Below are 15,905 nucleotides of genomic sequence, written 5' to 3' on the forward strand. Positions count from 1 at the left end.
CAGGGGGTGGGGGAGAGGATTGACTGGGTGGGGGTGGGGGAGAGGATTGACTGGGTGGGGGTGGGGGAGAGGATTGACGACTTTTTGGGTGGGGGTGGGGAAGAGGATTGACGACTTGCTGGCAGGGGGTGGGGGAAAGGATTGACGACTTGTTGGGTGGGGGTGGGGGAGAGGATTGACGAGTTGTTGGCAGGGGGTGGGGGAGAGGATTGACGACTAGTAGGCAGGGGGTGGGGGTGAGGATTGACGACTAGTAGGCAGGGGGTGGGGTTAGTACGGGAGAAGCTCAGGGTTATAATTTCTCTCATTGGACAGATGGTTTAGGGGCTGGACAGATGGTTTAGGGGCTGGACATATGGTTTAGGGGCTGGACAGATGGTTTAGGGGCTGGAGAGATGGTTTAGTGGCTGGACATATGGTTTAGGGGCTGGACATATGGTTTAGGGGCTGGACATATGGTTTAGGGGCTGGACATATGGTTTAGGGGCTGGACAGATGGTTTAGTGGCTGGACAGATGGTTTAGGGACAGATGGTTTAGGGGCTGGACACATGGTTTAGGGGCTGGAGAGATGGTTTAGTGGCTGGACAGATGGTTTAGGGACAGATGGTTTAGGGGCTGGACATAGGGTTTAGGGACAGATGGTTTAGGGGCTGGACATATGGTTTAGGGGCTGGACAGATGGTTTAGGGACTGGACATATGGTTTAGGGGCTGGACAGATGGTTTAGGGGCTGGACATATGGTTTAGGGACTGGAAAGATGGTTTAGTGGCTGGACAGATGGTTTAGGGACAGATGGTTTAGGGGCTGGACATATGGTTTAGGGGCTGGACATATGGTTTAGGGGCTGGACATATGGTTTAGGGGCTGGACAGATGGTTTAGGGGCTGGACATATGGTTTAGGGACTGGAAAGATGGTTTAGTGGCTGGACAGATGGTTTAGGGACAGATTGTTTAGGGGCTGGACATATGGTTTAGGGGCTGGACATATGGTTTAGGGACTGGAAAGATGGTTTAGTGGCTGGACATATGGTTTAGGGGCTGGACATATGGTTTAGGGGCTGGATATAGGGTTTAGTGGCTGGACAGATGGTTTAGGGACAGATGGTTTAGGGGCTGGACATAGGGTTTAGTTGCTGGACAGATGGTTTAGGGGCTGGACATATGGTTTAGGGGCTGGACATATGGTTTAGGGGCTGGAGAGAATGGTTTAGTGGCTGGACATATGGTTTAGTGGCTGGACAGATGGTTTAGGGACAGATGGTTTAGGGGCTGGACATAGGGTTTAGTTGCTGGACAGATGGTTTAGGGGCTGGACATATGGTTTAGGGGCTGGACATATGGTTTAGGGGCTGGACATATGGTTTAGGGGCTGGATAGATGGTTTAGGGACTGGAAAGATGGTTTAGTGGCTGGACAGATGGTTTAGGGGCTGGACAGATGGTTTAGGGGCTGGACATATGGTTTAGGGGCTGGACAGATGGTTTAGGGGCTGGACATATGGTTTAGGGGCTGGAGAGATGGTTTAGTGGCTGGACAGATGGTTTAGGGACAGATGGTTTAGGGGCTGGACATATGATTTAGGGGCTGGACAGATGGTTTAGGGGCTGGACATATGGTTTAGTGGCTGGACAGATGGTTTAGGGGCTGGACATATGGTTTAGGGGCTGGACATATGGTTTAGGGGCTGGAGAGATGGTTTAGTGGCTGGACAGATGGTTTAGGGACTGGAAAGATGGTTTAGTGGCTGGACAGATGGTTTAGGGGCTGGACATATGGTTTAGGGGCTGGACATATGGTTTAGGGGCTGGACATAGGGTTTAGGGGCTGGACATATGGTTTAGGGGCTGGACATATGGTTTAGGGGCTGGACAGATGGTTTAGGGGTTGGTCACAAACTTTTAGCGGGTTGGTCACAAACTTTTAACGGGGTGGTCACAAACTTTTAGCGGGTTGGTCACAAACTTTTAACGGGTTGGTCACAAACTTTTAGCGGGTTGGTCACAAACTTTTAACGGGTTGGTCACAAACTTTTAACGGGTTGGTCACAAACTTTTAACGGGTTGGTCACAAACTTTTAACGGGTTGGTCACAAACTTTTAACGGGTTGGTCACAAACTTTTAACGGGTTGGTTACAAACTTTTAACGGGTTGGTCACAAACTTTTAACGGGTTGGTCACAAACTTTTAACGGGTTGGTCACAAACTTTTAACGGGTTGGTCACAAACTTCTAACGGGTTGGTCACAAACTTCTAACGGGTTGGTCACACATTTTTAACGGGTTGGTCACAAACTTTTAACGGGTTGGTCACACACTTTTAACGGGTTGGTCACAAACTTCTAACGGGTTGGTCACAAACTTTTAACGGGTTGGTCACAAACTTTTAACGGGTTGGTCACAAACTTTTAACGGGTTGGTCACAAACTTCTAACGGGTTGGTTACAAACTTTTAACGGGTTGGTTACAAACTTTAAACGGGTTGGTCACAAACTTCTTTATTTCTATAGCCCGATGCACCGGAAATTCCATCCCAAACGTTTAGGCGAATTCCCATAAATATACATAAATAATAACGAACGTACTGTTTCCAAAATGATTTGATTTTTTAATGAATGTCGGCTTTTTTTACAATAAAAACTCCACATTTTATAATGGTAAAGGCAAAAAAAAAAAAATGTTACGTCTGTCATTCCAAGCACTGCATAATTTCCTCAGTAGTTATTAGTTACAAAAACGCTGATGAAGTCAGTCAGGGGGCATTTGTGAAGTGAACGTGATTATAGCACTAGAAATCTCAAATGAACGAACAAGATCTACACTTTGCAGAGAATACTGCCTTGTGAATTTATCGAACTTGATTTTTCACGAAGTCCAAGTTGGAATAATATGACGTGTTAATGCCTACGTTTGTGTTCAATGTAGAATTGTAGAGCCATTCCTCCAGACAGCTGATTGCCAGACGGTCATCCTGCAGGCTAAACTTGTTAGCAAATAACTTGACACTTCGCACCATCAGTGGCAAGTCACCTGAAAGTTGACAAATTGTCAATGGACAACAGAAGCAGTAGAGACACAAGTGTGTATGTGTGTGGGGGGGGGGGGGCAACATCAAGAGACAACACTTAAGTCGGCACAAAGGCGAAATAGGCAAATGCACAATGCCACCTGACCCTAACCCAACACTACCGAACCCTTACTGAACCATTACCGAACCCTTACTGAACCATTACCGAACCCTTACTGAACCATTACCGAACCCTTACTGAACCATTACCGAACCCCAAGGCTACCTGAGAAGCGGATTGAGGAGGAGGCGGCAACATACAGAGACCCCTTAACCCTGACCCCCAAGTTTTCAATATTTTTTTTACAGTCGCCTGAAGGTTAAAAGTCACATCATTTTAAAGATGTGTCAAATCACATCATTTTAAAGATTTGTCAAATCACATCATTTTAAAGATGTGTCAAATCACATCATTTTAAAGATGTGTCAAATCACATCATTTTAAAGATTTGTCAAATCACATCATTTTAAAGATGTGTCAAATCACATCATTTTAAAGATGTGTCAAATCACATCATTTTAAAGATGTGTTAAATCACATCATTTTAAAGATGTGTCGTTTGTGTATTACTGCACCGTCCTTTGGATCGTTTCTGCTTTAAAAAAAAGCAAAATTTAGTAAGGGCGGCGCCCAACTGGGTGCTATTTTTATCTATATACCCGAATAAAGTCGGTAAGTCTTGGCGCCCAGAGTACCCGAGCTTACATCTCTCTCTCTCTCTCTCTCTCTCTCTCTATATATATATATATATATATATATATATATATATACTTTTGAATCACCCCCACCCCAATGAGGCTATACTTGCTCCTCCCAACCTTAATCCACCAATCGTTCGTGTCGTCGCCCCCCCCCCCCCCCCAACCCACTTCACCCACCTACCCATATCATCCTCCCACCCATATCAACACCCATTATAAATTACTTTAAAAATAAGCAGATTAATATTTGTGTTCTCATTGCTGAATTCAATCATGACTTTACCAATGGATAATATGCAAATGTGTCTTAGCCAGGAATTAGCCGAGCAAAACGTCTCATTTGATGTATTCCATACTTTGTACCGGCTCAAATGGGGCTTGTTTTCCTCCGTCAGCTCTAGGTTACCTACAATTCAAAGAAATGCCCTTAGACTCAAATTACTTATAAAAAATCTCTCATAAAATGAACTTATCGGATCCTTCGATCAATGTCAAAGTGTGTATTTACTGACTACACACAGACACCGATTAGGGGTCCCAAAAATCATTGTCAACTGTCAATGGAGGCGAGGGAGTTGACGAGAATCCTTCCACTTCCATAATGTAGTTGACATGGAATAAAAAACGTGCTTTTTTACTTTCTCGTATATACGAAGTATAGAGAAAGTATTGTAATCGTGCACAAAAAAAAAATCGAGATTTTTACAAATCTCGACGTTTTACACCTCACTGATACGGAAAAACATAATTTTGCAATCTTGTCCGTATGTCTGTGTGTGTGTGTGTCTGTGTGTGTGTCCGTGTGTAAACACGATAACTTGAGTACCGTTACAGCTAGGTTGATTAAATTTCATATATAAGTATTATATCAAAATCGTAGATCCGTATCAACTTTTGAGCGATTTCCGATAACCGGAAGTGGTACTTTTCCTACTTTGAATTTTTCAAAAGCCTATAACTTGAGTACTATTTCAGATAGATAAATGAAATTTCACATGTAAGTAAAAGATCTAATTCTCTACCTTCTGTTAAATTTTGAGTAATTTCCGTTGACTAGAAGTAGTAATTTACGCTACTTCCGATTTCTCAAAAAACTAATGTAAATTTTAAAAGTACTAATAATATTGCGCACTATTATGCGCTTTTTTATTGGGCGTTCACTTGGTGTGCAATTAATTTGTCTACGAGATTTTATTCTATTTTTAAAACTTTAAGTATTTAAAATGGATTAAAAAAAAATTCATAAAAAACGTTTTAATAACAAGCTTTTATGTAATGATGCACTAAAAAGTAGAAAATAAATTATAGACTACTATTTAAATAACTATAAAGAAAAGCGTGGGTCACTTTAGTATCTATTGGATACCTTTACTAATGTTAAGGAAGACACCCACGCTTTTCTTTATAGTTATTTAAATAGTAGTCTATAATTTATTTTCTACTTTTTAGTGCATCATTACATAAAAGCTTGTTATTAAAACGTTTTTTATGAATTTTTTTTTTCAGTACTTTACATGTTTTATCTACAATAGAGTTACATGACTAAAAACCATTGCGCGCCTACTGAATATCACGTTCAGTAGGCGCGCAATGGTTTTTGAACGCAGCCATTACGTGGTCGTGATGGCGCAGCTATTGATGACGCGTGTGGTGTGGTTGGCTAGACATGCCTACTAATTCGGTCCAAATTTTAATTAATTCATAAAAAATCAATTAGGCATCCAATTAAGTCAAATTTAGTTTCAGATTGCATTGTCTTCATGTCTTGACCCACGTGCCAAATGTGAATCGTATCGGTCAAGTAGAACTGTCCGAATTTTCACTCCTTCGTTTCCGTCTAGACTGACGACTTACGACAGAGGAAGTGAGTTAAAAAAAAATTCATAAAAAACGTTTTAATAACAAGCTTTTATGTAATGATGCACTAAAAAGTAGAAAATAAATTATAGACTACTATTTAAATAACTATAAAGAAAAGCGTGGGTCACTTTAGTATCTATTGGATACCTTTACTAATGTTAAGGAAGACACCCACGCTTTTCTTTATAGTTATTTAAATAGTAGTCTATAATTTATTTTCTACTTTTTAGTGCATCATTACATAAAAGCTTGTTATTAAAACGTTTTTTATGAATTTTTTTTTCAGTACTTTACATGTTTTATTTACAATAGAGTTACATGACTAAAAACCATTGCGCGCCTACTGAACATCACGTTCAGTAGGCGCGCAATGGTTTTTGAACGCAGCCATTACGTGATGGCGCAGCTATTGAAGGTGATGACGCGTGTGGTGTGGTTGGCTAGACATGCCTACTAATTCGGTCCAAATTTTAATTAATTCATAAAAAATTAATTAGGCATCCAATTAAGTCAAATTTAGTTTCAGATTGCATTGTCTTCATGTCTTGACCCACGTGCCAACTGTGAATCGTATCGGTCAAGTAGAACTGTCCGAATTTTCACTCCTGCGTTTCCGTCTAGACAGACTGACGACAGACTGACGAGGAAGTGAGTTAAATAAAAGCTTGTAATAAAAGCTTGTAAAAATCATGTCTATAGCCCGAGTTCCCATCCCCTGATATTTTATATAAGAATATTCGAGAAAGTTTAGGGGAGATCACTCCCGGTTTATTTAGATTTAGCAAACCGTAAAAATAATAAAAAAAATAAAATATTAAGCCTAAAATTAATTCAGAAATTTTATATTTTTTAGAATCAATGCTATAAAAGTTGCAAATCCAGAGAACTTGAAAATAATTTGTTGAGTTTAAGGCTACATTTCTATTTATTTTCATCAAGCCTAAGTTATAACCGGATGTTTCACTTTCGTTAAGACAAATATTGATTGGCTGTACAGGAACTCCGTGATCGATAACTATTTGTTTACAAAACTTTGCACATAAAGTTTTTAAATATAACAATGCAAATTTAAATCCCATGACCTAGTTGTTTTTTTCTTTTTTTAGCTTACAATGTGTACAATAAAATTTATGGCAGGATGCCATTGTTTATGTCGCCATAATACGTGAAAACCAAATTGTTTTTGCTCTTTTTACTTTCTCGTATATACGAAGTATAGAGAAAGTATTGTAATCGTGCACAAAAATCACTTGAAATTTTAACAATTTTCACCGTATTACACCTCAGTCGTTCATCGCATCCGAAGTATAGAGGACTTATTTTAATCGGGCAAAAATTATCAATCCAGATTTATCAAAATTAAGAGGTTTTATGCGTCCCCTATACTCCGTATATGATGAAGTACTGAGGTGTAAAACGATGAAAACTGTCCTCCCTATATGATGAAGTACTGAGGTGTAAAACGATGAAAACTCAAAAATTCATGTGATTTTTGTGCACGATGACAATACTGCCTCTATTCTAAACCAGAAGAATAAGTTCTACTTCCGGTTAATGGAAATCTCTGAAAAGTTGATACAGAACTACATATTCGATTCAATAGTTAGGCCCTATATATGAAATTTCATCAACCTAGCTATAAGGGTACTCAAGTTATCATGTTCACAGACTTACACACATACATACAGACATACGTACAAAATTTCAAAACTATGCTTTCCCGACTCAGGGAGGTGTAAAACGTTGAGATTTGTGAAAATCTAGATTTCGAATTTTTGCACGATCACAATACTTCCTCTGTACTTCGTATACGAGAATAAAAATTGAATTCAAGTGAATATTACTTTTATTAATATTTTATTATTTATTAGTTACTAGCCATCGGTACCCGTTACACGGGCTATTCTAGTGATTTTTAGCTCTCTTCTCTTTACAAAAGGCTACCCGGTTTTTTCTATTAGATATTTATCTCCGGGTAGCGGCGTTTAAAACTGCGCGGAGGAGGGTGTGGGGGTTGGGTGTGGAAGGGGGGGGGGGGGGGTAGCGGTTACTGTTTTTTTCTATATTTTTTTTACCGCAATTTCCATACGGACAATTGCGATTATTAACTCGTCAAGGATGGATGTGTGTCCGATGTGTGTCCGCAGCTTTAAGTCATATCTCCTCCTCAACGAAGCAATATCGAGGACTAGTTCCAAAGCAAATATGTTAAGCAAGTTCCGAGGATGATTGTGGGCCAAAAAAAATCCCGGAATTCCTTCCTGGATTTCCCGGAAAAGCCAAAAAACCTCGAAAAAATGCAGTTTTTGGCCCATGTCTCGGCAACCAGACCACTTAGCGACTTGAAACATGTACCAATCGATTCCTGCCATAATTTAGAACAATATTGCCGAAGAAAGTTTTCAAAAATATCCTTTCATTCGGTCACAAAAAATTAATTAAGGAAATTGCACTTAAATTGTCAATAGACTTTTTATTAACTTGTTTTATGAATTACTTTTTTTCAATTTCGTTCGGAGGTGAAAGGGGAAGAAACGGTAGAGATGCCTGAAGAAAATGTATATACCTACGGAAAGTGAGTAATGAAATGAAAAGTCATTATCGGAAACTTAGGAAAAGAAACATTGGAATGAAACATTCTTAAGATTATGAAAAAAGGGGGTTTGTTATATGTACTGTCTATGTTTATACTTGTTTAAACGAACATAGACTACCAATACCTATTAAAAAAACTAAAACCAAATGTTATATACAGTATATACAGTATTAGTCAACACAGTACCATATTAAATGCACTCGCTGATTAAGAGACTTAACATTAAGAGACTTAAAAGATTTCGTTAAAAAGCCGGCTGTTCAATGGTAGTTATGTTGTTTTTGTCTTTTAAAAACACCTATTTCGGCAGAGCATGGGGCTTACCACACTATCCCTTACAAAAACAGGTGAACTCTACTTCACCTGCCCCGTGACCCGCCAAGTCCCGATAGGCCACTTTATCATTCACATATAATAAAACAAACTGAAAAAAAAATTATATTTAAGATTGACTTTATGTGTCTCGAACCCGCACCACCTGCATGGTGTCACTTACACTATCATCTCAGCTAATTAAACACATTAATTTTAATGGAGAACTAGAATACCCGTCATCCGTTGGATAACTGTGGGTTTCGGGGGTCATCCATCAAAAAACATCACGTCTGTCACTCAGAGGCATAGCGACCCTTCCCGGCGCCCGGGGACAAACTTTTCGATTTGAACCCCCCCTCCCCACAAGATTTCGATTTGCACCCCCCCCCCTCAAACTTTTGATGTGCACCCCCCCCCCCCCACTCAAACTTTCGATTTGCACCCCCTCAACCTTTCAATTTATTTTTCCAAACCATTTTGGCGCCCCAACATATGTCCCCCCCCCCAAGCCCCCTTTTCCCCCCGCCTCCCCCTTCCCCCCCCCCCCCGCCTCCCGTCCCCCTCCCGCCCCCCCCCCTCCTCGCTACGCTACTGCAGTGTCACTTATCGTCACAAAAAAACAGACCCCACATTCAAAAATGTTTTTTATCTTTTAAAAACACCGAATAAACGCATCCAAAACGGTAGGAATGGTCTTCACCCACAAAAAGTCACGAACCATCACCAAACAGGTCTCACTAAAAATTAACAATACAGTCATAAAAATAGCCCAGGCCACAAGGTTCCTAGGAGTCACTCTTGACCCCATGCTGACCTGGAACACACATATAGAAGGCATAGCACAAAGCTGCAAGGGTATGCTCAATATGATTTACTCGTGACGTCACAAATGAATTTTTATACTATACTTTGAGTCTCCTTATGCAACTTGATTTACGCGCATAGATCTAGATCTAAGTCTAGTAGTAGTAACTTTCAAATTAAATTTTATCTTAAATTAGCCAAACAAAGATTTATATAAAATAATTAAGGCCTGAAATAGATTATAGATGTATTAAGGCCTGAAATAGATTCTAGATGTAGAATTTACATTAAGTCTAGATCTAGAATTTACATTGAGTCTAGTGACCTAGATCTAGGCTAGATCTAGGCTAGATTCATAACTTTCCTTCGACAGCTGATCTTTAGATCTAGAGAAATTTATTGTTAAACTAAATGAAAAAAGAGAGTTGAAAATTGATATAAGTGTTGGAACGTAATAAATACAGCAAACGGACGTATTGTTAAAGTTATGACCGACAGAAAATTAGATTTAGAACACGTTTAACTTTTGAATGGGAACACAATTTTCTTCGATAGACGCCGCCATTTTATTGTACTAAAGAGTAAACAAAAAACTGTGACGTCACGGTCCCGCCGAGTGTAGTGGTCGTTCTAAACTTTTTAAAAAAATAGGGTTACTCTACGTATGAATAAATCAATAAATTAATTAACGTCTTTAAATAAATGTGTGATTAACAGTCTGTCTTAAAACAAAAAATTTTCTCTACCTACATACTATTTTACAGCTCTCCACGATGAGTGCAACCATGCGCAATAGTCAATCAGCCAAACAAAAAAACAAACAAAAACACAAATAAATATTCAAACATGTAAACAAACTTGACTTTTAGTAGTATAAAGATAAAAAAGTAAGTTAAGAAACTTAACTTACGCGAATAAGCCCTATTCTTTCAAATTACATTTTATCACAAATTAGCCAATTGAATAGCTAAACAAACAAAGATTTCAACAAAATAATTAAGGCCTGAAATAGTTTAGTATAGAAATTTATTATCGGAATAGATTCTAGATCTAGGTAGGGTTTAGATCTAGTCTAGATCTGTCTAGGTCTAGTTTTTCCGTAGATCTAGATCATCTAAAACTAGATCTAGAATCTCTAGATCTAGAATATCTAGATCTAGAATCCTAATAGATAAAGTAATTTTTTTAAGTGTAGGCCGAGAAAATTGTATTGTATACATTTCATAGCGTACGTAGATCTAAATCATATTGGAATGAAATAGGCCTAGTTCATTTCTTTATATTTAAAACTCGGAAGATGACGTCATTAGTTGTGTCCATAGTATAAACAATAGTGACGTCATTGTTTCATGCGTACTTTTCACAACTATAAACACTTTACCTGTTGCATACTTAAAATTGTTTTTCTACATTCGAATATGCCTTAATTTTTTATTTTTCTTCCTCAAATAAAATTGTGTTTATACATTTAAAACATCTAACATAATATTTTCAACATAAGTCCGTATCAAGTTCTCCATAAATCGCTGAAGATACTGATGTGATAGCATGCGAACATATTTTGCGGACAGAGAGAGAGAGAGAGAGAGAGAGAGAGAGAGAGAGAGAAGTGCGCACATGGCCTTTTTATATTAGGATATTTAGAGTTGGGCTAAAAAAATAATTCTTCAGTAGAACTTTTGAACATCTGAGACTAAGATGATAACCCTAACCCTAACCCTAAGGTAGGTTGAAATTGTTTGATAAAAATGTCCCTGAGTCAATTGTTCTGATTCACAATAATAGGCATGCATAATGTGAGCGGGTGAATGGATTATTTTGCATTATTTTATTTGATGCGAATCTGCGAGTGTATGGTCCAATGGAGAACAGCCACGGGGTCCCCCTTCCGTCCGAAGCGGTCAGTATAAATTGACCGCTCGGAGGATTTTCTTCCTTTTTGACCCGCGGCGAGATGTAGGTCGGGTCAGGTTTCTGTGTTGGCGCGTGGCGCACCTCACGCGTGGAGGTATTTGTTTTTTTATACTTTATCTTTATGTGATTTGTATGAATGCGACTGCCGATGTTTCTCGTTTTCTTTCATTTTCGTCTAAAACGAGATAGTGAGCACGTGGTGTGTTATTTTGTTATTTTTTTAAATGTATTATTGTGTTTTCTAAAACCGTGGCGTGTGTTTCGGACCACGTGGTTTAGGTCAGTGTGTTTAGGAGTGTTTCCTAAACTGGTGTGAATGCGTGTGTGCATTTACCTGATTGTTTTATGATGTGTTATTGACTAGGATTGGCTTAGTCAATAGTCAGTTGTTTTAGACAGTAATTAGATTAGTAAATTAGTATATTTTAGTTGCCTCGAGTTTTAGGTTGTTTAAAATTAATGTGTGTGCTGTTTCGTGCAACTTCATGTTGAGTATCGCTTGCTTTGTGTCTGCCTTCATTGGGGCCTTAGCGGAGTGTGTTAGCTTTAATGTTATCAATATGGATATTGTTTATGTAGACCAATGGCTTCGGGCTGCTCCTTGTGTTGGAAAGATTGGTTCTACAATGAATTTGTTTACACGTTATTTTTAAGTTGCTAGTTCTTGGTTAGACAGTGGTTAGTTGTGTTTTTGAGAATTGCTTTTAAAATTATAATAGTAAGGATTAGTTTTACTCGAGGCTTTAGCTAGATAGTAGTAGTAGGTAGCATTTTGAACTTGTGTATATATTTATGTATATATCTGCCATTACCATGCATTTTCTTATGTTTTCCTTTTCTTTTTCTCTTCCCCCCCCCCCCCTTCCAGTGAGGTTGCTTGGGCAACTTGGCTGGGTGTTTTGTTATATATGAATTGTTTTGTTTGATGTAAAAAGTTTGTTTCGTTTGGTTCTGTTTTGTGTCAGTTTTTATCTATTCTTTTTTTATAACTTTTGGTTCCATATTTTGCTAAATAAATTTTATAGTATTTGTTAAAGCTTTTTTTTGTGTTGTTATTTAGACTAAGGTTAGGTTATTAACCAGTCTGGGTTTATCCGGGCTTGCACTGACCGGACAGTAGTTGGTTAGATAAGCCTGAAGCTAGATAGATTTTAGGTATCCCCCCCCCCCCTAGCAGGGCTTACAATAAGATACAGGTAGGATAGTTTGAAGTGAATATAATGAACTTTTGACCTTGAGCCCTACCTTTATAAGAGCCAGGTGCGCCCAGATGAGGGTTATGGTTTAGGGTTGAAAAGAAAGCCTCATCGTGAAATGATTTCAAAGTTGTCACCCACTTGAAGACGTCCCTCGCCCGTTTGTTATGAAGCACAAAGTCGACGAAGGCTCGGCTAAGAGTCACGTGAGTGGAGCCCTTCATTGGGCGAAACCAAACAGCTCGGTGAGGGAATCGCCAATTTTCCCTGTAAGTTCTGCCAATACAATTGTTTGATTGTATCAATCGCTAGCACAGTATCATTACGACACAGATTCTATTCAAAACCTCTGACCAATGCCATAGGTTTTGTATTATGGAAGAGTTAGTTATGCTGTTAATAAAATCAGTAGAGCAACAAAAACTTGAGGTAACCCACACTTAGCCTCCACATAAAACGTTAACAAATACGGCCTTGGTTTATTACTTCATCATTTAAACCAGGGGTCTCCAAACTACGGCCCGCGGGCCGGATGCGGCCCGCGAAGTCCTCTCATCCGGCCCGCGGAGATCTTTTTGTCCAAGGAAAAATCGTTTGTCAGTGATTGCTGAGGAACTTTGACCAGAAAAATCAAAGACATGCCTAGAAGAAACTGGCCCCCGAACTGAAATTTGATAGTTAATGCGGCCCTCGGACTGAAAAGTTTGGAGACCCCTGATTTAAACCATCATTTACTAACAAAGCCCAACAAGGGTAGTTGTAATATCTATCTATCTATCTATATATATATATATATATATATATATATATAATTCTCTTCTTGGAGAAGTTAGAAAACACCAAGCTGTAAGCGCGCCTAGCAACCCCCTTTCTTCATCTCTAGGCATATCGCAACCACCCCCACCCCCACATGGTCTGGTGAGCTGTGGTTCACGCTAAATGTTTACAATCGTAGAGCCGGGTTTAGTGAAGGCTATTAGGGGCAGATAATTTAGTTTGGAAGCTATTTTAAACTTAGAGGCGGTAACTAAGAGGAGGCTGCTCTCACGGGGGGGGGGGGGAGGAGGGGAGGAGGGGGGGGTAAGGGGTTGGGGAAAGGAGGGGGAGGGGTTAGGGTTAGGGTTAGACATGGCAGACATAAATGGGACACACAAAGGACACATCTGAATGGCAGACATAAAGGGGACACACAAAGGACACATCTGAATGGCAGACATGAAAAAATGCTCATCTAAAAGAAACTCACTCTTTTAAAGTGCCGTGTACGTCGTTAGCACCTTGGAGTGCTATCAAAATCTCAACAAGTTCTGCATTTGTCTTGAGTGGGAACTCTTTGCCCGTCAGATTAATGAAGTATTTCCAAGCGGGGCGGGGCCAGAGTGTCTCCATACATTGCAGCTCCGCCTCCAGTACAGAGAGTTTTCCCCACTCGACTGAAACACGTCTCTCAGGTATGACCAGATTGGGCAAGCAGGAGGACATGGACACAAAGGCTTCATTCACTTCAGAAGCCTTAAGATCAACATGAACGCAGTAATAATTCTGGGGCCGATAGATGGCACGGAGCAGACGTTCAGCCATTTCTATATCTTCTGCAACCAAAATAGAATAAGCGATGGGGAATCCCCGTTCTCGGGGGGTAAGTGGGGATGTTACATAGCCTCGCTTCAAAAGAAATTCACTGCAATTCTCGCACAACCTTCTGTAACGAGCTGCGGTTAAATATGCCCCTTCCTGACGTAACTTCCGTGCTAACGCTTCAGCTTTTTTAATTTCCAGCATATCACCATTGATGATTGCCGAGCAGTCAACCCTGTGCTCCCGTCTGGACGGAATGTTTTTTTCTTGCCTCTCTGAACTGCTCAAGGCTGAATGGATGAGAGATGATTCCTTGAGACTCGGGTCATCATTCGGGACGAACATGTAGGAAATGACTTTAAATACGAGAGACGCCGTTAAAAACCCAAACACTATTTTCATTCGTCCTGAGAAGTGAAGCGAAAACCTGGCGAAATTCACGGGGATTAAATTCACGGAGATTAAATTCACGGGGATTAAATTCACGGGGATTAAATTCACGGAGATTAAATTCACGGGGATTAAATTCACGGGGATTAAATTCACCATCAAAATAAAATGTCAGCACACTTAATACTAACTCCGACATTATCTGGTCCCAAATCCAGAATTAGAAAGGAAGAGGGAAACGGCAACTAACTAAACACTACACTCATGTGTTTTCTATCATGACCCATCAGCATAAAACGGCAAAAAAAAATGAAGACAATGCAATATGACATTAAATTAGACTAAATTGGATGACTAATTAATTTTTTAATGAATTAATTAATATTTTCTAAAATTAGTAGGCAGTCTTGTTCTACTATTATACGCGCGTTATCATGTTCATTAGGTACGCAAAAGGTTTTAGTCACACAACTCTACTGTATGAAAAAATGCATAAAAAACGTTTTTAATAACAAGCTTCGGTGCAATAATCATTATTATAATGCACTTAAAAAGAGAAAAACAATGATTTTCTTTAAATATATAATAATACATTACTATTTAAATAACTGTAAAGAAGAGCACGGTCTCGCAATATTATCTATAGGTACCCGCTATATTATCTATAGATACCCGCAATATTATCTATAGGTACCCGCTATATTATCTATAGGTACCTTTACTGATATTTAGGAAGCTACCCACGCTTTTCTTTATAGTTATTAAAATAGTAATGTATATTTAGAAATCTATATAGATCTAGATCTATATATTATAATCATTTATTTTCCCCTTTTCAGTGCATCATTAAATAAAATCTATTTTTAGAAGAAAAAACACTGTTTTATCCGTCACGCTACATTTAGCTATAACCTTATAACTTTTTTCTTTCTAGTCAGCGACATGATTTGTCCAGTAATTAAATGATTTTGAAATCGAAGTTACACAACGCAAACTCCAACTAGATTAGTATTGGGAACAAAAAAGTAAACGTATCGGCGATTCCGGTTTCTGTAATTGTGTTGTATGGTGCAGAGAAGATCGAACTACTGACGGAGTTTTCCCACAAGGTGTGCTTACATACGTTTGTAAGGAACCAGAAATGTCCATAATTATTATATAATCAGAAGTGGTGGGAAGTGTTAGTATGCTCACAAATTAAACACAAATACAGGTACAATGATCTTCGTCAGCACACAACATTCAGATAGATTAATATGATTTCACAATCAGATGGATGAATTTAGTGTCACATTTTGACTGATGAATATAATACCACATAAGAAGAGATGTAAATGCATCTTGTTTTCAATAGTGTTTTTTGGTTTTTTTTTTACTTAGAGTATACAGGGAGCATTGTAATCATGCAAAAAAAAAAATACAAATAGATAATTTTTTAAATATATTGAGTTGGACCAGTTTTGTTTTGCAATTTTTTCTGTGT

The 15,905-nt window shown here is 38.8% G+C and overlaps 1 protein-coding gene across 5 annotated transcripts; it reads right to left on the minus strand.

Moving 5' to 3' along the window:
• Positions 1 to 2,597: 2,597 nt before the first annotated feature.
• Positions 2,598 to 15,445, minus strand: LOC131954233 (beta-1,3-galactosyl-O-glycosyl-glycoprotein beta-1,6-N-acetylglucosaminyltransferase). 5 transcript variants are annotated; one of them, XM_059317796.1, is made up of 5 exons: positions 15,335 to 15,445; positions 13,701 to 14,388; positions 12,504 to 12,730; positions 4,053 to 4,175; positions 2,598 to 3,030 (listed from the first exon to the last, which is right to left on the minus strand). In XM_059317796.1, the coding sequence occupies exons 2-5, from the start codon at positions 14,375 to 14,377 to the stop codon at positions 2,849 to 2,851; spliced, it is 1,209 nt and encodes a 402-aa protein (XP_059173779.1). In that variant the 5' UTR covers positions 14,378 to 14,388; positions 15,335 to 15,445; the 3' UTR covers positions 2,598 to 2,848. The 5 variants fall into 5 exon arrangements, with proteins under 5 accessions (XP_059173779.1, XP_059173781.1, XP_059173777.1 ...); XM_059317798.1 differs by having other exon boundaries at positions 13,701 to 14,046; positions 15,335 to 15,423; XM_059317794.1 differs by having other exon boundaries at positions 13,701 to 14,459; positions 15,335 to 15,421.
• Between the last annotated feature and the right edge of the window lie 460 nt (positions 15,446 to 15,905).

The sequence above is a fragment of the Physella acuta genome, unplaced genomic scaffold (genome assembly GCF_028476545.2).
Source record: "Physella acuta isolate Inbredline_101_S28 unplaced genomic scaffold, ASM2847654v3 ptg000982l, whole genome shotgun sequence".
NCBI lineage: Eukaryota > Metazoa > Mollusca > Gastropoda > Physidae > Physella > Physella acuta.